Source organism: Marmota flaviventris, chromosome 12 (assembly GCF_047511675.1).
Source record: "Marmota flaviventris isolate mMarFla1 chromosome 12, mMarFla1.hap1, whole genome shotgun sequence".
Classification (NCBI taxonomy): Eukaryota; Metazoa; Chordata; class Mammalia; order Rodentia; family Sciuridae; genus Marmota; species Marmota flaviventris.
In genome coordinates this window covers 10,120,437-10,143,289 of record NC_092509.1, presented here as the reverse complement: position 1 = coordinate 10,143,289, position 22,853 = coordinate 10,120,437, and the positions used below count along the sequence as shown (strand labels likewise).

The following is a 22,853-nucleotide window of genomic DNA, read 5'->3' as shown; positions in this document are numbered from 1 at the left end:
GAGCGCCGAGTGCGCCCTGGCCGCGGCGTCGGCGTCGGCGGCCCAGCCCGGCGCGCCCGCTCCGTCTGGCGGTCATGCGGCGGCCGCGCAGAGCCGCGGGCGCGGCGGGGCGCGGGGCGCGGGGCCCGGGCTAGTGGCGGCGGAGCGAGGCGCTGCAGCGGAGGCGGCCGGTCGCGGGCGGCGGGGCAGCCGCGGCCGCCTGGCATGCTCAGTGAGCGCGGGCGGGGGGCGGGCTCCCGGGGCGGCACCTGCGCGGCCGGGTCCCCGCGACGGGGGCCGCACGTGGCGGCGGGGCGCCTGCGCGGCGCGGGCGGCGGGCACCGGGGCGCGGCGGGAGGCGGCTGCGCGCTGGGCCGCGCTCGGCCGGCGGAAGTGGGCGGCGGCGCGGACCTCGCGGGCGCGGAGGTTCCGGCGGCGGGAGGTGAGTCCCGGGGCGGGCGAGGGCCGTGGCCGCTGCGCTTGGCTGGCGACACGTGCGCGGGGCAGGGGCGCGGGCCGGTGGGCGAGCTCCGGCCACGCTCAACGCCGGGAAGCCCGGGGAATCCCTGGCGGCGGACGGAGCCCGGGGACCCGGATTGCAACCTTGTAGCTGGCTAGCTCTGGTGTAGCCTTTCCCAGTCCTGGTTTCCTCCTCTGTAAGCCAGGACGGTAACTCGCCTGGACCTTTTGGAAGGTATCCATATCAGGGTGCAACCTGGCGTGCAGAAAGCACTCTTAGGAGCTGCTGTGACTTTCTTTGGGGCTAAGTACCTTCTAGGTTCCCGGTAGGCCTAATTTTCTTGTGTTGAATGTTATGCATGCTAACTTTCTCTTTTCTGTTTATTATAAAGCCTTTCTGCCTTAAACGTTAGTGTTTATCCAGGACACCAAATGTGGGCTTGCGTGAGCGTCTTCCTTGCCATCAAAGATTGGGTTAGGATATCTCAGGAAGGCCTTGTTCCTGCCCTGTCCCTGCTTCTAACTGTGAGGTTTGGGTGTGGTCTGTCACTGTGAAGTTAGGTAGAGACTTCATCTGACTACTTGGTAGCTGATCTTATTTTTGTTTCTGTAGTCAATGTATTTCTATCTATGAAAGACATCTCAGGAAAAAGTAATTTTTTTCTTGATTGGTGTTAGCTGAGAGGGTCCTAGGAGTCCGTCAGTTGTTAAGCTAGTACTATTCAGTGCACAGTACTGGCTGTCACATTCCAGCCCCTTCCTCTAGCCATCAGCATCCCCTGTGGGATTGTGCTGCTCTCTCTCAGCAAGTGTCTGGTGTGCATTCTTCGTTCTTGCTCCCCCAGGAAGCCCATGGTCCCATGTGAGATCTGTGGAGAGCTGCAAGGTCCTGCAGAGAGCTGGGGCCCAGATCCTGCAGCCAGTTAGCCTCAGTTCCCATGTAGAAACTGTGTGACCTTTGGGCAAATTTTATGACTTGTGTGGGCCTCAGCTTCCCATCTGAAAAAGATTACCTGCCTCGTAGACTGGTTGCAAGCTTAGAGGAGACACTGAAGCACCAGTGCTGTTGTCAGTAGGTGTGAGCTCCTAATGGTGGTGTAGGAGACACTTAGTGGCATGGTGTTCCTGGGTTCTGTGGGTAGAGAGAAGCAGTGGAAGCAGTAGAGGCTCTTAAGCCTCACATTAACCTTTCAGGAAGATGGTGCCTAGCTACTTCTTGGCCTTGGTTTGGAAGTGGGAAAGACCATGATTACTTATTCTAGTAACTTTGCATCTATCTAGAGTCTGAAAGGAAATGATGGCTTCCATAGATGGGCTTCCAAAACCATCTGGAAGTGTAGAGAGCACTGACAGAAGGCACAGAGCAGCTGCTGGGCTATCCAGGCAGCTTCCCCCTGAAGAGTGCATTCTGGCATGCCCATAGAGGATGCCACCCCAGCTTGAGGACTGTCCTACTGCACAGTCCCTAAGTCACCATCCTGAAAGGGCGCTGTATAAGAAAGATGAACTAGGTCAAATAGTTCTTCGGTCTTACCAAATCGGTTGTGTGAAGAAAAACCAGGAAGGGTTTAGCAACTATTGCTTAGTGCCTCATAGTGAAAGTGTCAGGTGCCACTGGAAACAGCTTGTGCAGGTGGGGGGCAGGGTCAGTACAGTAAGTGATTAGTGGAAAAAGTGCCATCCACCTGCATGGGTTGATGGCTTGGGATAAGATGTCCAGTAAGAGCATCATGTGGATTCAGGAAGTTTCTACAGTAAATGAGTTGGTGCTTGTGAAGGTGAGGTGCTCTGAAAAATGGAATTTGATGTTCAGAGTGGTTTAACTGGTCATGGTTACTGGTGTTTGAGATGTATGCAAGTGGATAGAGTAAAAGTTTTTCATTAATTAGTATGTTGTCGTAAGTATTTTTAAATATGTGTAAACTAATAGAGATTAAAATTAAACATTTTTCCTTCATCTACAATGCATACAGCTCTTACTATTGTTAATTTCCATATTTTAAGATGACTAAAAAGATTTCTTTCCACTTCCCATTTGTAAGAGTGAGGCAGGCTGAGCCTACCTTTGGTTGGGCATCCTTCCTTCCTTCCTGTTTAGACGGGTTGAAGTGTCTTACCCTGTGATGTGATGTTTGTCAGTGGTAAAGATAGCTCTGTCTTTACAATCAAAATGCCAGCTTAGGGACAGTTTGTGATTAGAAGTGTCATGAGCCAGCATTTTCAGCTCAGGTGCGATGCTTCTGTTTCACTGAGTGAGTGCGTCCGGAGCTCCTTGGTCTGCACGTGTGGCTGCTAGAGTTCAGACACAGCTCCTCAGGTGCAGTGGCCACACATGCTCAGAACTCGCACTGCTAGTGTCTGCCGTGACAACCTGTGTGGACCAAGGATGGACACCTGAGGACTGTCCTGTTCCAGGCTCACTCACATGGATGTCCTAATGTCATTAAGGCATCTGAAATCTCATGTGCCGCATTTAATTCAACCTTGGGAGCAGTGGTGAGCACAGGAAGCACTCACCCTATTCCCCACGCTGAGCACTATGTGTCCTACCTGCGGTGGTAACAGCATACACCAGTGTTTCATCTGTGGCAGACGTAGGCAGAGGTGTATAAATACCCTGTGTGGACATCACCGTCTGCCGTGGTAACAAGGCTGTGTACGGGTCAGCTTTTCTGTGTTATGGAATCAGTACTTAAGGAGGAATAAAATATGTGTGGCCTTTTCATTTTATAGAAATCACAAAAGACCACAAGCTAAAGGGAACCATCAGGAATTTCCGGCAAAAGCTGGACAGTGCTCCATTAATTCTTCTCCAAAGGTGAGAAGAACTTTCCCCAGGGTGCTACACCTGCTTGGGGAGAGGGAGGAGCAGGGACCCCTGGGGTGGGATGAAGATGGAGCTGTTGTTTATTCTGGCAGTGTCCAGGAGTGATCTGGGTGGGAGTGCCCCGCCCAGTGGAGAAGGACCTGTGCTGTGGGCAGGGAGCAGGGCAGGAAGTGAGGGAGGGGGAGGGGAGCCTGAATGCCAGGCCTCTTGCTCTCCAGGAGTGCTGGTTAAGGAGGGTCTGAAGGTAAGACTCAGTCTGTGCACATGAGTCTTGCATCTGCATCGTCCACATGCAAGTGTCTTGCCAGCCTCTTGCTCAGGAGGGTGGCCTGTCTGAAGACTGAGTCTCCTGAGGGTGGTGCGATGCTGGGACAATGAATGGGGGACAGCAGAGGACCCGCTCACAGGGAGTGACCGAGGAGAGTCTGAGGGAGGAAGTGCGCCCAGCACAGTCCTGTCAGCCACGAGCCCACCAGGGACAACACAGTGCTGAGAGGCAACTTGGGTTGGCCAAGAGTTGGGTAGTCAAGGTCATAGTCAGGTGGGACCATCAAGCCAGGTGAGGAGACTGGCGACTGTTGAAAGCAGCCAGGGTGGGGTGCAGAGCATTGTGGTTGTCCCAACTACCTGCGGTTTCTGGTGGCATCTGCTGTGGTTCTCTGCCTTTGCCTGTGGACACCTTGGACAGGAGCACAGCCTATATAGTTCAGGTGTGGCTGTCAGCTGGGCAGAAGGGTCTGGGAAAGCCAGCATGGTTGTGGGATTAGCCTTGCTCAGGGAGCAGGGGCAGTTCCTTACTCTCAGCTCTAGTGGTGTTTCTCAGCCAGGTGAACACACTTGTCTAACCATGAGTGCAGCACTCTGCGTTGAGGTCCTACCTAGAATGACCTTTCGACAGACCACTTAGTGGAGAACTAGTGTTAAGCACCTCATGGGTACTTGACCTCATTCAGCCAAAGTACAAAGTGACTTCTCATCTGTTTTAAGCATAAATTTACAGTGGGAAAAATATATTTACTTGACAATAACAGAAATTACACCCACTAGCCATTGGTCAGAGACTCCTGGGAGCTGAGCCAAGGGTTTATTCTGAACCACCCTGCTCAGACTGCCGCCTTGTGAAGGATGGGCCTCCATGTGATAGCTTTGTGTGATTCATGATGCTCAGCTGGGACATGGTGGCCTGGGGGTGCTCCCAGACCCCCTCTGTCAGCCATTCACATGTGCACCAGGTGGGAGGGGTTGACATGCAGTGTGTGGCCAAGCCTGAGGCCCATCATGGGCAGGAGTCAGGGCTCCAGGATTCTGGCCCACATCTCCAAGGTGGTCGTCCAGAGCCACCCGTTGCTTCAGTTGAGGTCATCATGCTGGGGGTCTTGGGGCAACATGGAGTGTAGGTGGAGCAATAGGAGAAAAACACACTGTCTGAACCTTCTTTCTGATTTCTAGAAATACAAACCACATAAAAAGAAAGGTGTTTGACATATGTTTTGCCTTTAAGGATTACAGTTGAAAATACAGGAAATTTAAAATTTCAGCAAGGGGTGTACAGTTATGTCCAGACCTGGTGTCCACTGAAGGGGTTCTGTGGCTCCAGGAAACATGAGGTGGGCAGTGGAAAGTGCAATGCTGGGCGGGTTCTGAGCCTGGAGTGGAGGGTGTCATAAGGAGGTTCTTATCTGCGGGCATTGATCTGTGGAATGCAGCCTGGGGCTGATTTCTCTGAGGTACCTTCTCATTTATTCCTCTCCAAGTATGGCCTGGGGATCACACCAGCAGGGGCAGTTGCACCTTGGCCCTGGGCTTCAGTCTGCATGGCCAAAGGAGTCACACCAAATGCCTACCCTGAGATCTGCAACCCCACAGTTGGTCCACACCACCTGCAGAGAGGTCCTTGCCCCAAGTCCTGGCATGGATCAGACAGGGTGCCCTTGGGCCAGGTGTTGGCACACTGGCTTCTTGCCCAAATGCAGCCATTCTGCACCGATGGCAATCTTGTGTTTGTCCTTTCAGAACATCTGGCCTTTTCCCTCCTCTACAGACACCCTGTGTCAGGCCACCTGCGTCTTTGCAGGATCTGGCCTCCCACTGGTTGGTTGGTCCTGCATCTCATAAGCAGGTTGTCCCTGCAGAGGGGTCTGACTAGACTGCTTGGGGACACGCTCCCCCATCAGTAGGAAGTGGCAGCGGGCCACCCGGTGGGCCATCTCTGTTCAGGAGGGCAGCGGGCTGGTGTGGACAGCAAGAAAGCACCTCCCGCAGCTGCTGTGTGACTCCATCTAGTCCAGGGCTGATATCACTGGTGCACACACCCCAGGAGACTCACACAACAGGTTAGGGACCATGGAGAACCACAGGCACAGTCGCTGACCTCGTGCATCCTAATGTGGTGACTAGTGGTCTGTCCTCAAGGTGGATGGGTGATGCTGAGAGCGGAAGGTCACTTCCAAAGCATCAGAACTATGTCAGCAATTAGGAATGTCAGCCAGGGAAGAAAGGTGGTCTTCATGGTGAGACAGCCTCTGCAGGTCATCCGGGCTTCTCCCTGTGCTGCCAAGCCACGACCCAGCACCCCCAGTGCTGCTCCTTTCCAGGTGTGCTTTGTGTTCCTTGCAGTCCCCTGGAGAGGAGTTCTGGGTGGCACCGTCTCAGTGCTTGTGGTGTAGCAGAGTGCTGTCTTCTGCTGCATGGATGTGGGTGTGGGCATGTTTGTCCAACTCCCGCCTCCCTGTCAGGAGGCCCTGAGAGTTGAGCCAGGTGCCTGCAGAGCACCACCAGTCAGCATGGAGGAAGGTTGTGCTGGCCGCAGGGGTCCAGGGAAGCTCCTCACCACAGGCCATGCTCTAAGAAACTGCAGATGGATGACAATTTTCTGGAAAAGGTAGAATTTTTCATTCTTAAATAATGAGAGCACTCAGGAGAAGACTGCCATGGTCCTTCTGGAAGGTGGACCCAGTGGTGTGGGTCAGAGGCAGGCTCCACGCCCTGCAGCCCTGGTTCTCAGGAGCCCACTGGGGTCGAGGTACCTGTGGGGCACTGTAGTGGTGGCCCATGCCCCGATGCTGGAAGCAGGCTACTCCCTGTGCATATTAATGGGGGAACCAAGTGTTCTTCGTCCCACTGTCTAAGGTCATCACATGATAGTGTCTTAGATTCCTGCAAAGTTGCATTTGTGGCCATGGCAATGCTAGAGGTTCCTTTAGTTCTTGAAAGTAAATTTAGTAATGAAGGAAAATAATTCCTCTGCTCATTCCCTTTGTGTGTGTGTATGTGTGTGAGAGAGAAAACACACCCTGGAATGAGTTCAGATTATTACAAATTATTAATTTGCCCCATTCAGCTCATTTCCTGCCACTTTTCTTCCTGCCTGATGAGACCTGAGGCGTTCCACATACTTACTTGCCCTCTAGCAGCTGTGGCGCTTTTCTGTGCCTGTGGTTCAGACAATTTGCACAGAAGTGATTTGTTTCGCATGAAAGCACAGTGTCTTGACCCTCGCTGTGGCGCTGGCAGGACTTCCTGACCAGTTGTGGGTTGTGTGTCTTGGGTTCTCTGCTGCCTCTGCCCACGTTTAGTGGTCTTGCTGCTGATTCACACCGCTGAGGCGGGGAAGAGACAGGCCTGGCCCGCTGCCTGTCAGCTGCTCTGATGTGGGGTCCTGGGGCTGACTGAAGTAATGGTGTTGGGGTGGCCTGTGAGTCTGTTGTGCTGCTGTTCCCACTTCCACGACTGATGTTGGCAATGTGATCATGGGAAACAGATGAAGTGGAGGAGCATGCAGTGGGCAGCTGGCTTAGGCTGCACGTGCGGCCGCATGGCCAGTCTTCCTGGCCCCAGCCGATCTCTGGTGCAGTGGCCCGTCGCCCTTACAGTCCCACCTGTGCTTCCCCCATGAGGTCATGAAACGTGTGCGCACGGAGCAGCTCCAGACGGCAGTGTCCTGCTACCTCAAACGCCGGCAGTACGTGGACTCCGATGGCCCCTTGAAGCAAGGCCTGCGGCTATCACAGAGTGCAGAGGAGATGGCGGCCAACCTCTCAGGTGATGCTGGGACCCTGCAGGTGGCCTGGAGCCGGGCTCCTCTGCTTCTAGATGCTTTACCTGTACCTGGTGGTTTGTACAGCCTCTTTGTCCCCCAAGACCCTGAGGAGCAGGTCCCCTCCACTGGTGAGAAGCAGTTTGCAGGGCGAATGAGCACTTTGAGGACGGTGTTTTTTAAAAGATCTTTCTGTGTACAACCAGAGACTTGGGACGTTGTGCTCTATTTGTGTACAATGAATTGAAATGCATCTGCTGTCATGTATAATTAAGTAGAACAAATTTCAAAAAATGGGGGAAAAAATGAGCCTCAACAACTTAGTGAGACCTTGTCTCTAAATAAAATATATAAAGAGCTGGGAATGTGGCTCCGTGGTTAAGTGCCCCTATACCAAATCCCCAGTACAAACAAACAAACTTAACTAATATACAAAACCATAAAAGTTGTGCATATTAATGGGGGACCAAGTGCTGTTCTGTAATGTTAGGGCTGGGGTGTAGCTCAGTGGTAGAGCACTTGCCTAGCATGCATAAGACCATGGGCTCAGTCATCGGTACTGCAAAAGTGATAAGTAAATAATAAATTTTTAAAAAGGTCTTATTGTTCTGAAATCGGGTTTTGTAGAAAAACCTGTCCTCCACCTGGAATAGCAAGTGGTGATTGCTCAGCCATTTTGAGTTCAGGCTTCTCTGTAATGTGACTTTCTCGGCTGAGTCCCTGCCCAGTGCTGGGGCTGGGGATGTGGGCCAAGGGCCTGGTGGCTATGTGGAGGTGGAGCAGGAGCAGCGCCTTCTCTCTCTATTCCTGTACTTCTGCTCTTGCAGACCCCATCCCCATCTTCCATCCTTGCTCCCCTCACTCTGCTGTCAGCACCCGGCCTCCCTGCTTCGAGGGTGGGTTGACTTTGCTACAGGAAGAAGATAGGATGGTGAAACCCGAGGATATCCTCAGGCAGGTTCCCGGCTCCCTCTGAGGCTCTCGCGGGCCCAGGGATCTTTAGACTGTCATCCTGGACAAGATGGAGCCAGGTGCTAGTGTGGTGCAGGTTAAAGGGCCTGGTCTCCTGGAGCAGCCCGAATTGACCTCGCCTGTGGCTGTGGTGCAGTGATGGGGAGCAGACAGTGCAGCCTGATTCTAGCCTGAGATAAGAGGAGAGTGCTGTTTGGGGAAGAACTAAACACGTGGTAGTGGAAAGGAGAACTTGGCAGAGGACTGAAAGTCAAGGAGGCCTCCAAGGAAGTGATAAGACCCCCCACTGCCCGCACCACTGCATGCTGTAGCACGGGGAACTCAGACCCGGCATTTCCAGATGTGCCTTAGCAACGTGACAGGCTGTCCTCTTCCCTTTCATGGGTCCCATGCTCTCTGCCTTTCCATTCCTCTGCCCTCACAGTAGGGTGTTAGGAAAGAGGGGGCAGACAGGTCAGCAGCACACTGGCGGCCACCTATGGACTGCCTGTGCCGCTGGGACAGCCCAGCACCTCCCCTGGCCCTCCACCTGTCCTGCTATTAATCTCCTTCCTGCCTTTCTCTTTTCCTCCTCAGTCCAGTCTGAATCGGGTTGTGCCAACATAGTGTCTGCAGCCCCTTGCCAGGCAGAGCCCCAGCAGTATGAAGTACAGTTCGGACGGCTGCGGAATTTTCTCACTGGTGAGTGCTCAGCTATGGGAACCTTTCCTAAGATAGAGCAGTGCAAATTTTTCTCAGAGCTTGTCATATAGTGGGCACAGTGTTGAGACTGTGTGCAGACAAGCCTCATGGAATTGGCAAGGGAGTTGAAGTTCTTGAGGCTAAAGTTCACAGAGTCCAGAAGAGAGCTCAGGTGCTTGTTCTGTCTTGCCACAGCCCTCAGCACAGGGATATGATGTATGCTGAGTAGCTCGAAGCAAGACCAGCATGGGGAATGCCCCTAGGTATTGCGCCAGTCACAGCACGTCTTGAGGTGGTCTCAGTCCTGTGTTTCCAAAAGTGGGAGACTGCAGTCCTCCTGGATCAGCAGAGGCTGCGGGACAAGTGATCTCTGTAATGCAAGTCAATAGACGGGCATTCCATCTGCTCCTTTATCACCATGAGGCCAGCTCAATGCAGCCACTGTTGAAAAACAAGTCACTTAACCTGTCTGGGACATCTGGTGTCTGGGACAGAGGCAGTCAAAGGCTGAACCTACCCGTCCCTACAGCCTTAGGTGCCTGGTGCCCTTGTGGTGCTAGGAGGTGGCAGCAGAGAAAGCAGTGAGCGGCTGGTGTCATCTGTCGTGTGCCCTCTGTGCAGAGCCCCTTGTAGGAAGTGGGGAGCCTGCCCCACCCTTGAACCACCTTTGGTTTAAAACTTGGAGCCTTTTTTTTTTTTTAAGTGCTAGGGATTGAACTCAGGGGCACTGGCCCACTGAGTCACATCCCCAGCTCTATTTTGTATTTTATTTAGAGACAGATCTCACTGAATTGCTTAGTGCCTCGATTTTGCTGAGTCTGGCTTTGAACTCATGATCCTCCTGCCTCAACCTCCTGAGCATTACCGGCTTGCGCCACCACGCCTGGCACTTGTTCTATTTTTATTTGAACAATTCACGTGTTAATAATTTTTAATGGTAACGATGCGTTTGAGGAGACCCACAAATACAATGATGCCCCTGGACGTATACATGAGTAGATTATCCTAGTTTTCTTTGCATAATTTACGTCCATAAAAACCCTAGGAACAACAAATCTGGCCACCACCTCTGTCGCCGGGCCCATGGTTGTCACTTCCCAAAGCTTCCCACTCCTCCTCCACATCTTCTGTGGGTGCTGTCATGAATACCATCTGCTCTGGGCAGCCTCCTCTGACAACCCCAATAAGCACATTCTGCCCACACGCCCTGCAGTGGGCCCACGCCTCAGCACAGTGATCCTGGCTTGGCACAAGCTGGCGCTGTTGCTCTTCCGCAGGGAGACACGGGTGGAAGAAGGCACACGCTGGTCGGAGGGCAGGTGCCCCCATGGAGAGGAGCTCATTAGAGTGAGAAAACGTCAATGCAAGAGCAGGGTCTATGGTGGGAGTGCCTCGCCATCCCCAGGTCCTGTCAGTGGCCTGTCTGAGCACGTGGCCACGTGCAGAGGGAACAGAAGCAATATCAGTGGGTGCTGAGCAGTGGTAACTAGGTCTCCCCAGGCTTGCTGAGCTAAAGTAAATGCCTCTGTTTTGCAAGTAAGCCTAAAATCAAAATTCTAAGGAGTCAGAACAACCTGCATCTCTGCAGGACTTGCTGGAGGTCAGGCAGGATTGGGGCTTCTGTTCCTGTAGTTGGTACATAAAGCTCATCGCAAATTGCAATAGTTAAAGAAGCATCAGAATCTGTATCAGCTGGGTTCCCGGAGAAGCAGAACTAACAGGATATGCAGAGAGGAGTTTGAGGAATTGTCTCAGGCAGTGTGCTAGGGGTCCAGGGACAGCTGGGGTTGTGGTCAGAATTCCTTTCTGGAGCACCTGGGTTCTTTTCTACTGAGGCCTTCAACTGATTGAATGAGACTCACTCACATTATGGAGGTCTGTTGCTTGAAGTCTGTTTAGCCATTAGGTCAGCTGACTTAGAAACTACTTGCTTGCGAAAAATGCCTCCACAGCAGCAGTCTAGAATAACGTCTGACCAAACGTTCGGTGCTGTGGCTCAGCTAGCTGAACACACAGATTCACTCCACCTTGCACCTGTGTGCCGTGTGTGGCCTCCAGCATGCTCCCTCTCTAGAGAAGCAGCCCTTCAGGAGCTAAGCAGGAGAAATAGGAGATAGGGACAGTCACATAACTGCAGCTGGCCACAGCCTGTAGGCTGAGCCAGGCCTATTGCCGAGCACGCTCCACCTGCACTGGGCTGTGGTTTTCACAGGCTGATGGGACAGCCTCGCCGAGAGACACAGGGTGACTTCAGCCATGTGGTCTTCCTTGCCCTACATGGAATAGCCATCCAGCTCCCCTGGGCAGTGGTGCTGTGCCCTGACCAGCCAGAGGCTCTGAGCTTCACCTGTGGGCCAGAGGTGCCAGCAGCACACTGGTCAGGCATCTCACCCCAGGCAGTGGGAGCGTTTGTTGCCATTGTGGACAGTGGTCTCTCTGTGGAGGAGGGGATGGCTGCCTACACCACACCTGGCACTGTTCCCTGTCTCTCGGGAGGTGGACGTTCGAAGGGAACTGTGGGGATTGCTGTTGCCAGGTGAGGCAGGCGGGTTCTCCCACTCAGCATGCCTGCTTGTGCCAAGGAAAGGCCTGCAGAGCACAGTGCTGACTTGGAGTGCTGTGTGACCTGTCTTCATAGGACGTTATGCTGCATGTGACCCTCATACCTGCTGTGTCTGTACAAACCCAAACTCACTGCAGATGAGGACAAGTAAAGTCAAAGTAGTCAGCGGAGCTCAAAGTACAGCAAGCAACTGGATTTTACTGCCACTGTGCCCGTGTCCATGTGGCCCTGGTGGCCATGTAGCCATACTGCTGCCCTACTTTCTCACTTGGCTGCCCAGCCTGACAGCATGAGCATTTAGTATCTCACACCTCTGGTCTTGTTATCCTGTGACAGTTAAAGTTGGAAAGTTTTCTTTAACCTTGTTAGTCATGTAGTGTCCCAGTAGTGAAGTCTCAGTGTCTCAGTAGTAAAGTGAGTAGTGTGGTCCTAATGGCATCAGAATGTCTCCTTTGTAAATTACCACTGAAAAAGTATTAGATTTTATGGCACACATCCCAGTGACCCAGGAGGCTGGGCAGGAGGATCGAAGTTCAAAGCCAGCCTCAGCATCTCAGTGAGACCCAGTCTCAAAACAAAAAGGGTTCAATTTCTAGAACTGAAAAGAAAAAATTATATTTTAACCAGCAATGTCTATATGAGGCTGCAGGTGGGTGGTTTTGGGTGTAGGTTGATTCAGTGTCAGGACACTTCAGTCTGGAGAGTGGGCATGTTAGATGCCCATTGAGTAGTGCTCTAGCCTCGGTCCAGCTGTGTGCAGCTAGAGTGCTTGGGGAAGAGGAGCTGGAGACCCATTTGCTCTTGCCAGAACTTCTTGCCACAACTTCTTGCCACATGGCCATGTGAGTGTTGAATAAACTTGTGTTCATTGTTTTTAAGGTGATCGCCATCCATTTAGAATTCATTCTCCCAAAAATACATTTAGGGCCAGGCTGGGTCTTAGGGCCCTTGCTTTTCCTTCCTCTACCAGAAAAACTTTGAAGTCCAGAGTTCCATTGGGCTGCCACATCAGGGCACAGTTGGAGGAGGAGCGGTGTGGCAGGGCTCCCCAGCCGGGTCACCTTATCTGCGCATGCTGCATCTTGAAAGCCCTCTCTGTTTCTCATTGCAGATTCTGATTCCCAGCACAGCCATGAAGTGATGCCCCTCCTCTACCCTCTCTTCGTCTACCTCCATCTCAACCTGGTCCAGAACAGCCCCAAGAGCACGGTGGAGAGTTTCTACAGCCGCTTTCATGGGATGTTCCTGCAGAATGCAGGCCAGAAAGAGGTCATTGAGCAGCTGCAGACCACACGAACGGTCCAAGACGTCCTGTCCGACTCCAGGCTCCGTGCATTCCTGGACAACAAGTACGTGGTCCGCCTGCCAGAGGATAGCTACAACTACTTGGTGCGCTACCTCCAGAGCGACAACAACACCGCACTGTGCAGGGTGCTGGCTGTCCACATCCACCTGGATGTGCAGCCTGCCAAGAGGACAGACTACCAGCTCTACGCCAGTGGCGGCCCCCGTGGTGAGAGCGGTAGCCTGGAGCCCCCAGATGTGCCCAGCCCTCTCTTGCAGAATGAGGCCGCCTTGGAGGTCTTGCAGGACAGCATCAAGCGCGTAAAGGACGGGCCTCCCTCCCTCACCACCATCTGCTTCTACGCCTTCTACAACACGGAGCAGCTGCTCAACACCGCCGAGGTTTCCCCCGACAGCAGGCTGCTGGCTGCCGGGTTTGACAACTCCTGCATCAAGCTCTGGAGTCTGCGGTCCAAGAAGTTGAAGGCGGAGCCCCACCAGGTGGACACATCACGCATCCGCCTGGCTTGTGACACTTTAGAGGAGGAGGTAGGAGCACCACTCCCCACATGTCCTTTCTGACTGCTAGCGTCTGCCCAAACCTGACAGAGCTCCCAGAGAGCAGACACTCCTGCTCCCGTCATGCACAGAGCCGTTCTCATGCTGCGTGCCTTAGCCACTGAGTCCTGCCCATGCCCAGCCCAGGATTAGATGCCGTTTCTCATGGCATTATGTAGCACTGTTAACCAGAGGTCAGTACCTACCCCTTCCGAAAGCGTCATTGAAGACCTCTTGCCAAAACTGGATGAGGCTGCATCTGGGTGACCCTGGGCGTGTGTGGCAGTGCAGGTAGGCTGCAGGGCCAGGTCTGTACTTGTGCTGGGTAGTGTCTCTCTCACAAGGCAGTAGTGCTGTAGACACCACAGCACAGTAGAACGTGGTGTGGAGGGATCCACCCTCTGACCCAGGCAGAGCCTCCCTGCCCCTCAGGCAGTGTGGCAGCTGTTGTCAACCTGTTACTGCTTTGAGTTGGTGGTGTTAGGCCCAGGGCCAAGGTCCTGGTCACCATCATCACTACCTTAGGAGAGCATGGGACAGGGTGGTGTTGTCCTGTCACCACTGACCCAGGTGGCATGGCCTCAAAGTACCTGAGTAGGAGCTCTGCACAGCGTGGAGACACTTAGCAGGGAAGTCACTCTGGGCACGTGGAAGTTGCTGTCAAAGACATCAGGACCTCCTGGGCGCCTTGGGAGCTGGCTCCCGCTCTGCCTTGAACCCCCGGCCGTGAGGTTCTGAGGCAGTGCAGTGGTCTCCCCGCTGCACCCAGGAAGGGAAGGTCTCCCGCCAGGAAGGGACTGGACCTCACGCTGTTCCCTGGTCTGCAGTGCCCTTAGCACGCTTTTCACTGCTCTTGAATTTGAATTTTCAGACTTTCCTCCATTGGAGCAGTTCCAGCTGCTATTCACCAAGAGCTGAGAGCCACTGCCCTCTGCCACTTGATTTTTTTTTTATTTTTAAGAATTTAGCCTTTATTTATTTGTGTTTATGTGGTGCAGAGGATTAAACCCTCTGCCTCACACGTGCTAGGTAAGCACTCCACCACTGAGCTACAACCCCAGCTCGTGACTTAAGTTTTCTGTAAAGGAAAAAGAAAAACATTCCTGTGGAGCTTGGTGATGCCGGCTTTGCAGACAATTCTGGTGTTCAAAATTAACATAAAGGATGATGACTTCGGGGTTTCTAGGAGTCAGAGGAGGTGTGTTTAAGGTCCAGGTTTAAGGATTAGCGGGAGGGACTCCAGGAATAGTCAGGAATGATGGGTGATTGCAGCTGGGGTGGGGCAGGAAGCCTGCAGCTGTGCCTCCCCCAGTCCTGGTAGCTGAGCCGGGGCTGCAGCCGTGGGAAAGAAGTGGTATGGGGCAGAGCCCAGTTGTAGGGTGATAGGCAAGTGGGGGAGTAGGAGGGCACTCTGTGGGACACACTGGGGTGTGCTGCCCACGTGCCCACTCTTACCAAAGGTGCTACAGACGCTGCCTCTGCTTCACTAGGCTCAAGTGCCTCTAGCCAAGGAGCTGATGCTGAGGGCTTCCTGCTTGAGTTTCTGCACTCCACCCGTTTGTCATGGTGGTTTGGGGAAGTGTCTGGTTTCTAACGAGGAGCATCTTGGGAAAAGCCAAGAATGATTTTGTTCTGGTAGTTGTTTTTTAATGTTTCTCCAGTGAGAACTTGGACTTGGCTTTTTCCTTGTAGAATTTATAGTTAAAAGTAAGACTTGTACTGTAGGGGTCACTAGCTCACATGCCCTTGGAAGGCAACAGGTAAAAGTCAAGGTGAAGCCCTGAAGCTGTAGACAGGTGATAAGAAACAAGAGAAAACCATGGTAACCAGGTTACAAGGCCAGCACGCAGCCTCTGCTTTGCTCTTTCTGACGCAGTTGTTGCATGAATTAGTGGACTCGAGGTTTTGACGGCAGGCTGAAAGTGTCCCGACCTAGCAGTCCCGTTTCCATGTGTATACCAGGGGAGGTGAAGACGTAAATCCTCCGAGAACTGGTATGAGAACCTTCATAGCGTTGTTCACGGCAGCCAAAGAAGGAGGCTGCAGCCCAAACGTCCTTCAGCAGACAGACACAGGGCATGGCCACCCCACTGGGAAAGCCAGGGCACCACACACTGGCAAGATGAGCCTGGAAGACTCGTGCTGTGTGAAAGAAATGGCCAGTGGGGAGAAGCATGTTCCCATCTCCCCGTGACCAGGAGGGTGGAGCTTGGCAGTCACATGGGAGACGTTGCGCAGGACTGCTGGCACACAGAGGACCGGTTGACCATGCCAGGCAGGGTTTCTAGATGAGGCCATGGCAGTCTTGGCAGGTAGTGATAACGGCCACATGTGCACAGAGTCCTGGTGCTCTATTTTTCAGAAATGTGGATCTGACAGTCTGTGGGTTCTCAGCTTAGAGGTTGACAGTAGGACTGGTGTGCAGCCTGCTGCCAGGTGCTTGCTCAGCAAGTGCAAGGCCCTGGCTTCAACCCCTAGCACCACAAGAAAATTCTAAGTAACGATCATCATAATAAGACAATAACCAAAACTCTCACATGTGTCAATCGTCTCTAGGCAAGAAGGGTCTCATGACGATCTGCAGCGCTAGCCCATTCCTCGGTTCCCCACTTGGCAGTGCCCACGTGGCTGTGAAATTGTACGATTGGCCAGGCAGGGCCTGCTCCCCCAGGGCCATGTGCCCAGGGTGAGACCTCTGCTCTCTGAGTCCTCCATTCTCTGCCTGTGCTCCGTGCGACACCAGGCAGAACCACTCCTGCCTCTGGCCCTTGCTGGCCACAGGGCAGGGCTGCAGACTCCAGGCTGGGGTTGCCAGCATAGCACCTCTGCACAGTCCTTCAGGCCTGGGGACTCCTGCCCTGCCTTCCATCCTTGAATTTGAAAAGTAAAGAGGTCAGAGTTTCAGTCAGCCCTGTAATTTGTACCTGAAACTGTCCCTTAGGTCTGCAGTGGGCACATGATATGAGCCCTAAACCTGAGTGGTCTAATAGTTGCTTTAGAAAAGGTTGAAAGTGTCAGAATCTATTTTAACAGTGTGTTTTATTTGATCCAGCATGGACAAAATGTCATGGTCCGATCGTGTTGGCATCATGAAGCCATCAGTGAAACAGTGGTCTCTTCCCATTCTAGTCTCGGGAGCCACAATCCACGAGCACACGCAGGCGCCATTGCTGCCACAGGTCAGGCAGCCATTGACTCATGTTTGGTGGGCTTGCCCTGTTTCACTCCTCACAGGCCCCGCCACAGGTGACACTGCCAGCTGCAGTGCAGACCCCAGGAATGCGTCTGCCCCAGGAGACACGAGTGTGAGCCATTGCCCCATTGCCAGTGCAGTTGCAGGCAGCCTGGGCAGCTGTGGCCTACGAGGGGCCAGCAATCCACAGCCCCCAGTGCCTGAGATGATGTGAGGGTCCACCGTGCTTGGTCCCTTAACCTTTAGATCTCCATCTGTTGCGAAGTTCCCAGTGTACATAGTGTAGCTGATTATTATATGAAAAACTGCAAGCTGACACTTGTGCTTGGGGTGCATGCCTGTTTACTGTGGAGTGCTATGTCAACACTGTTGGGAGCCAGAGCCCCGGCACTGGGGTATGTATGAGTCGTGTCTGGGGGCCGTGGTCCTGGCAGAGGGCTGACAGTGATGGCTGGCAGGCATGTTCTGGTGCCTGGTTCCTGGCCTCTTCAGTCAGGCAGATACATCTCCAGGCCTGGGACAGTTGAGGACCTCTGTGGGGCAGGTGCCCAGTGCCTGCGCATTGTCTCTTCTTCAGGCATATGCTCAGTGCCCGGTGAGGTGGAGACCCTCATGCCTTAGCCCACAGTCCATTCCCAAGGGTTTTTGCTCATGTGCCCAGGGTCTCCTTTGGTTCCACAGTCCTCAGCGACTTCCATGGCGGGGCAGTGAGTCATGCTTAGAATTTCTAAGTGTTGCTGTAACCTCTTGAGAGAGGAAATTGCTGATATTCTGGGCAGCCCTTGGTAAAACGCTGAGCTCCCAAGAGCTGACATGTTTTTAACCTGGAGTGTCTGCAGTTGCCATTGGAGCATTCTTGGACACCAGTGTTGATTCTTTTAACTTCCTAGAAACATGCACAGTGGAGACATTGATTTCCACTTTCAAGTTGGAAAAAGAGCATCCTAAAAAATGCTTCTTATGGTTGTGGCTCAGTGGTAGAGCACTTGCCTAGCATGTGTGAAGCACTGGGTTCAATTCCCAGCACCACATAAAGCCTTGAAGCAGGCTGTCCTCTGAGCATCGGGGCGGCCATCTCCTTTCCATCCTTGGACCGGGGTGGGGGGGGGGATCCTAATGCTGACAGCTGCCCTTGTTTGCCTCACGCAGCCAGGCTCTGTTTTGGCTAAAGCCTCTTGAGTTGTGCCTGAGCCCTGAGGCGAGGCTTGTGTGCTCCCGGTGCTTCCTCATCACTGACTCCCAGAGGCGGCAGGGCGTGGGGGCATAAAGCAGCCAGGGCTGATGAGGAGACAGTGTGTGGAGGGGGCCCTAAGGGCTGCCTCTGGATCAGGCTTTGAGATGCGTAGTTGCCCTCACCCGGGTGTGTGCTGGGCTCAGTGCTCTTGGCAGGGACCCTGCTTTCTCTCTCTCTCTCTCTCTCCTGGCTGCAAGACCAGTTACTTGGTTAGTTGATAAGTGGTTCGTTGTCCCGTTCCTGGCTGCCCTTCAGGGTCACAGCTGCGTCTCCCAGGAACCCTGCACGTTGCCTTTCCCTCTCCTGATCCTTGCCTGCGAGACCACTAACCGCCCTCTCGTATGTGTTTTCTTTCCTGCCACCCCCACACCCAGGACACTGAGGATGACGGCACGGGCACGGAGATGAAGACGCTGCGGGGCCACTGTGGACCTGTGTACAGCACACGCTTCCTCGCGGACGGCTCAGGGCTGCTCTCTTGCTCTGAAGATATGTCCATCCGATACTGGGACCTGGGCACCTTCAGCAACACTGTGCTGTACCAGGGGCACGCCTACCCGGTGTGGGACTTGGACGTCAGCCCCTATAGCCTGTACTTTGCCAGCGGGTCCCACGACCGCACTGCCAGGCTGTGGTCACTGGATCGGACGTACCCCCTGAGGATATACGCAGGTCACCTGGCGGATGTGGACTGTGTCAAGTTCCACCCGAACTCCAACTACCTGGCTACAGGCTCGACCGACAAGACTGTCCGGCTGTGGAGCGCCCAGCAGGGGAACTCTGTGCGGCTCTTCACGGGCCACCGCGGGCCCGTGCTGGCTGTTGCCTTCTCTCCCAATGGGAAGTACTTGGCCTCCGCAGGCGAGGACCAGCGGTTGAAGCTGTGGGACTTGGCCTCCGGGACCCTCTTCAAGGAGCTGAGAGGCCACACGGACAGCATCACCAGCCTCGCCTTCAGCCCAGACAGCGGCCTGGTGGCCTCTGCCTCCATGGACAACTCTGTGCGCGTCTGGGACATCAGGAGTGCCTGCGGCAGTGCGCCTGCCGATGGCTCCTCCAGCGAGCTGGTGGGCGTGTACACAGGGCCCATGAGCAGCGTCCTGGGTGTGCAGTTCATGGCCTGCAACCTCCTCCTGGTGACGGGGATCACACAGGAAAATCAGGAGCATTAGCCTTTTATCTTGGTTAGGGTGGACTGAGCCGTAGCAGAGGCCTCTGGCTGCAGCCGTGGACGTGTGGATACCGAATCACTGATGGACTATGACAGAGCCCCTCCCTTCCTGCTGGGCCCCGACCACGCTGCAGGCCCATGGGGCTCGTGGGGTGGGCAGAGCATTGGTGCCTGGGCATGGGCTGAGGACTGGCCCACTCCCAGGGCGGCTGCTGGCCTTGAGGACCCCCGGGACCTCCTGTGCCTCCCTCTCCTCCTCGACTGACCTGCCTTCTCCTGTCCGCAGGCTGCAGAGTGCCCACAGCAGCAGCGCAGTGTCACTTTGGCCACCCCTTGCTTCTCGGGGGCTCCTGTTGGAGGCTGGGGTGGGGCCTGGGGAGGGCTCATCCTGGCAGAGTCTTTCCTTTTCCTTAATGACAGAGAACCAGGATTTTTTTTTTTATTATTGTTATTATAATTATTATTATTATTATTATTATTGAGAAGAGGAAACTAGCACTGGCAGAGGGGCCCTTCTCTGCTTTAATCTTTCAGGTTTGACTCCTGGCACTGGCTGTGATCCTGGGAATTTTAAGGTTCAGGGAACTCTCAGAAGCTGGCAGCACAGTGTATTGGGAGAAGGGAAGTCTCTGTGTGGCCTGGTGGTGCCAGGGACCTGTTTCTGGAAGCAGGTGAGGGCGCTGAGCGCTGGCTCTGTAGTGGCCCTGGGAAGGGAAAGTCCTTTCTCAGCTGCACTTTTGTCAGAAATTCTCCCCTAAAAAGAGAGATGATGGTGGGCTGGTGTGACTTGGCAGCAAACCGCTTGCCTAGCAGGCGTGAGGCCCCGGGTTCAGTCCCCAGCACCAGATAAAAAAAATTATGATAAAAAACAATTTGGAATAAGTCACAAGATATGGAGTCTCCAAAGGACTGTTTGTCAAGGTAGCCCTCAGCGTCTTCCTCCAGCGGCGGCCACGCTGCGCTGTCCTGCCCTGTTTTGTTGCGCTCGCCCTGAGGGCATGCCAAGCCCAGCTATGCTGAGGGTAAAGCAAGTTCTGACATGTGGAAAAAGGGTTAAATATTTCTGTTTTCTGAAAAGAGTTATTTTGTATTTTGTTTTCTATTAAAATGTATTTAGTTTCAACAAACAGTGTCTCCTCTTTTTGGCCGTGGCAAGGCAGGTGGCAGCCAGGACAGTCCCAGGCACGGCATCGTATCTGTTCTTGGGTTCTGTGGGGTTCACTTCAGGTGCAGTTGCTCTAGACCTTTGCCTGGATTGCTGTTGGCATTCCGCACTGTAGAATATGGGAGGCACATATTCTACCACCTGTGGAGTTGTTGGGAAAGCCCTCCTTTCAGCTCCTTGAAAGACCCTCTGAAGATCTGTAAGGAGCATAAGAACCAGGTCATTTCATAAACTTGAACTTATAGACAATTCTGGATAAGGACTCAGAGGTTTCTAAATGATGCCAAAATTGAAATCGATGCTAGTAAGCCCTGATGGAGTAGATGCCCTGTGGTCAGAGGCTGGAGGCCCTGTTGCCTAGAGTTGTCTCAAATCAGCAGCCTCATTTGGTAGAGAAAGATGTAGTTCCTTCTCTGTGCCTTGAGACATGATTCCTATGTTGAGACTCTCATAAAATAATACAGGTAAGTGAAACCATAAGGCTAGTTTCAGTTTTTTAAAAAGTAGTGTACTTTGAAATAACACAAGAATTGTCAAAAAATTTCGTAGGAATATGGGCATGTTATTCCTGATTTTTAGCTTGACCTGCACTGCTAATATCTGGGAGTGCTGTGATGCCTGAAGCCTGTCTGAGACACAAGGAGCATTCTGTGCAACCCAGCCCTCAGGCCACCCTCATGTGCTCTGTGGGGAGAGCTGGAAGCTTCAGCAGATTCTGAGTGACAGAGATCTTGGGGGTATCTGTGGCTGAATTATTCTCAGAGGTGAAGTATCACTCTGCAGGAAGATTTGGGAAGATTTTGCATGATTTTACCAATGCAGAATCTCCTGGTCAAGCACACAAGCCACTCCAGCTGGTCAGGCTTCTCATCACCAGCACAACTGGTCCTGTGATGGGTTTGGGCTTTCAGGACCTGCAGAGTGAGCCTGGCTCTGGCTCCCTTCTCTGGTGAACTCGCATTAGCATCCGGTGATTGGCTTTACAGATTGCCCTCCATAACTTCCCCAAACTTGTGCAAGTATTAAAAGGGCTGTGTGTGTGTGTACCTTGGTGCCTATACAAGGTCACCCTCCAGAGTGTGCCTTTTCCCTCAAAGCAGCACCCAGAGGATGGTGGGGAGGAAGTGCTCAAGAGCTGTTATGTTATATCCTGTTATGAACTAAAACGGGAGCCTAGCAAGGTGTGCTTCCCTCCCAGGTGTCCTGGTGATCTTAGGAGGATAGTCCTGGATGTAGAAATAAAAGTCCTTTAAGTTGGGTGTGGTGGCCAAGCCTGTGATCCCAGAGACTCAGGAGGCTGAGGCAGGAGGATTGCAAGTTCTCAGCAGCTTGCTAAGTTCCTGTTTCAAATAGTGAAAAGGACTGGGGATGCAGCTCAGTGGTTGAGGGCTCTTGGGTTAATCCCTAGAATCAAACAAATGAAACTAAAAAGGGAGTCTGTAAATATGACGCATCTCTGCAGTGTGTGATCAGGACCTTCATGATTCAGTGCAGGGATAGTAAATGCAAAACGTGGACTATCCTCAGGATGAATTGGAATTGAAAAAAAAAAATCTCTAATATCTATAACTAAAACATACCAGGTTTTTGGCAAAGCAGACAATTGGGGAATCCCCAATTGAGCAGGTCCCATAATAACCATCTCATTATTAATGGCTCTTAAATCTTGCAATAATCTCCATTTACCAGATTTCTTTTTGATGACAAAAATGGGAGTATTATGGAGAGATACGGAAGGTTGTATATGTCCCTCCGCTAATTGTTGTTTGACCAGGTCATGGGCTACTTGTATCTTTTCTTTAGTCAGGGGCCACTGAGGAACCCATACTGGTCTTTCTGATTTCCAAGTAATTTTGATTGTCTCAGTGACCCCAATCCATGTCTATTTATTCCTTGATCTATTTGAATTGGTGCTGCTATACCTTGTTCTTGTTCTCTTAATCTTTTTTCTTTCCTAAAACCTTGTCTAGCCCTAATAGTGGGCGCATTTGGATTAATATTATTTGTTAATGTCAAACCTAATTGATCTAGGACATCTCGTCCCCATAAATTTATAGGAAGATGATCCAATACATATGGCTGTATAGTTCCTTCATATCCTTCAGGATCCTTCCAGTCTAATACCATTGCACTTCTATGGGGATTAGTCTCCACTCCTAGGCCTCGAAGCATTTGAGTGGCTTGTTGTAATGGCCAATGTTTTGGCCATTCTTGACGAGATATGATGCTAAGGTCTGCACCTGTATCAAGTAGCCCATTAAATTTATGCCCTTGAATATTTAGTTTTAGCATGGGGCGAGAATCTAAATTTAAAGACAGCATAGCCCAATCTACACCTGTGGAGCCTAATCCCCTGGAACCTCTTTGTACAGTACGGCTGGAAAATTTATCATGCAGACTGGGTATTATTAATAACTGTGCTATTTTATCTCCTGGTGAAATTACTGATATACCTCTTGGAGAACTAGCTATAATTTTTATTTCACCTTCATAATCGGGTTCAATTACCCCAGGACTTATCATAAGTCCTTTTAGAGTGGAAGAACTGCATCTCAATAATAAGCCTACTGTTCCTTGGGGAAGAGGTCCTTTTACTCCTGTGGGAATGATTTGAACTCCCATCTCTGGAGTTAGTACTGCTCTGGCGGAGGCGCAGATGTCCAACCCTGCGCTCCCTCTGGTTTGTCTGATGAGGGATCTAATGGATAATGTGTCCTGGGCACTACCCTGA

General features: G+C 52.6%; 1 protein-coding gene across 3 annotated transcripts; it reads left to right on the top strand.

Annotated features, from left to right (window-relative positions):
- The first annotated feature begins 142 nt into the window (after positions 1 to 142).
- Taf5l (TATA-box binding protein associated factor 5 like) lies at positions 143 to 20,084 on the top strand. 3 transcript variants are annotated; one of them, XM_071619803.1, is made up of 5 exons: positions 143 to 211; positions 7,162 to 7,306; positions 8,850 to 8,954; positions 12,629 to 13,350; positions 18,161 to 20,084. In XM_071619803.1, exons 2-5 carry the CDS (start codon positions 7,165 to 7,167, stop codon positions 18,956 to 18,958), a joined length of 1,767 nt encoding a protein of 588 aa, XP_071475904.1. In that variant the 5' UTR covers positions 143 to 211; positions 7,162 to 7,164; the 3' UTR covers positions 18,959 to 20,084. The 3 variants fall into 3 exon arrangements, with proteins under 3 accessions (XP_071475904.1, XP_027803801.1, XP_071475905.1); XM_027948000.2 differs by lacking the exon at positions 143 to 211 and adding an exon at positions 347 to 421; XM_071619804.1 differs by lacking the exon at positions 143 to 211 and adding an exon at positions 528 to 3,256.
- Positions 20,085 to 22,853: the final 2,769 nt, after the last annotated feature.

Bases quoted from the DNA above. Each gene is read 5' to 3' on its own strand.
- Taf5l (XM_071619803.1), top strand. From the start codon at position 7,165: ATGAAACGTGTGCGCACGGAGCAGCTCCAGACGGCAGTGTCCTGCTAC. The intron at 7,307-8,849 runs GTGATGCTGGGA...TTTCCTCCTCAG, and splicing joins GATGGCGGCCAACCTCTCAG to TCCAGTCTGAATCGGGTTGT. The intron at 8,955-12,628 runs GTGAGTGCTCAG...TTCTCATTGCAG, and splicing joins GCTGCGGAATTTTCTCACTG to ATTCTGATTCCCAGCACAGC.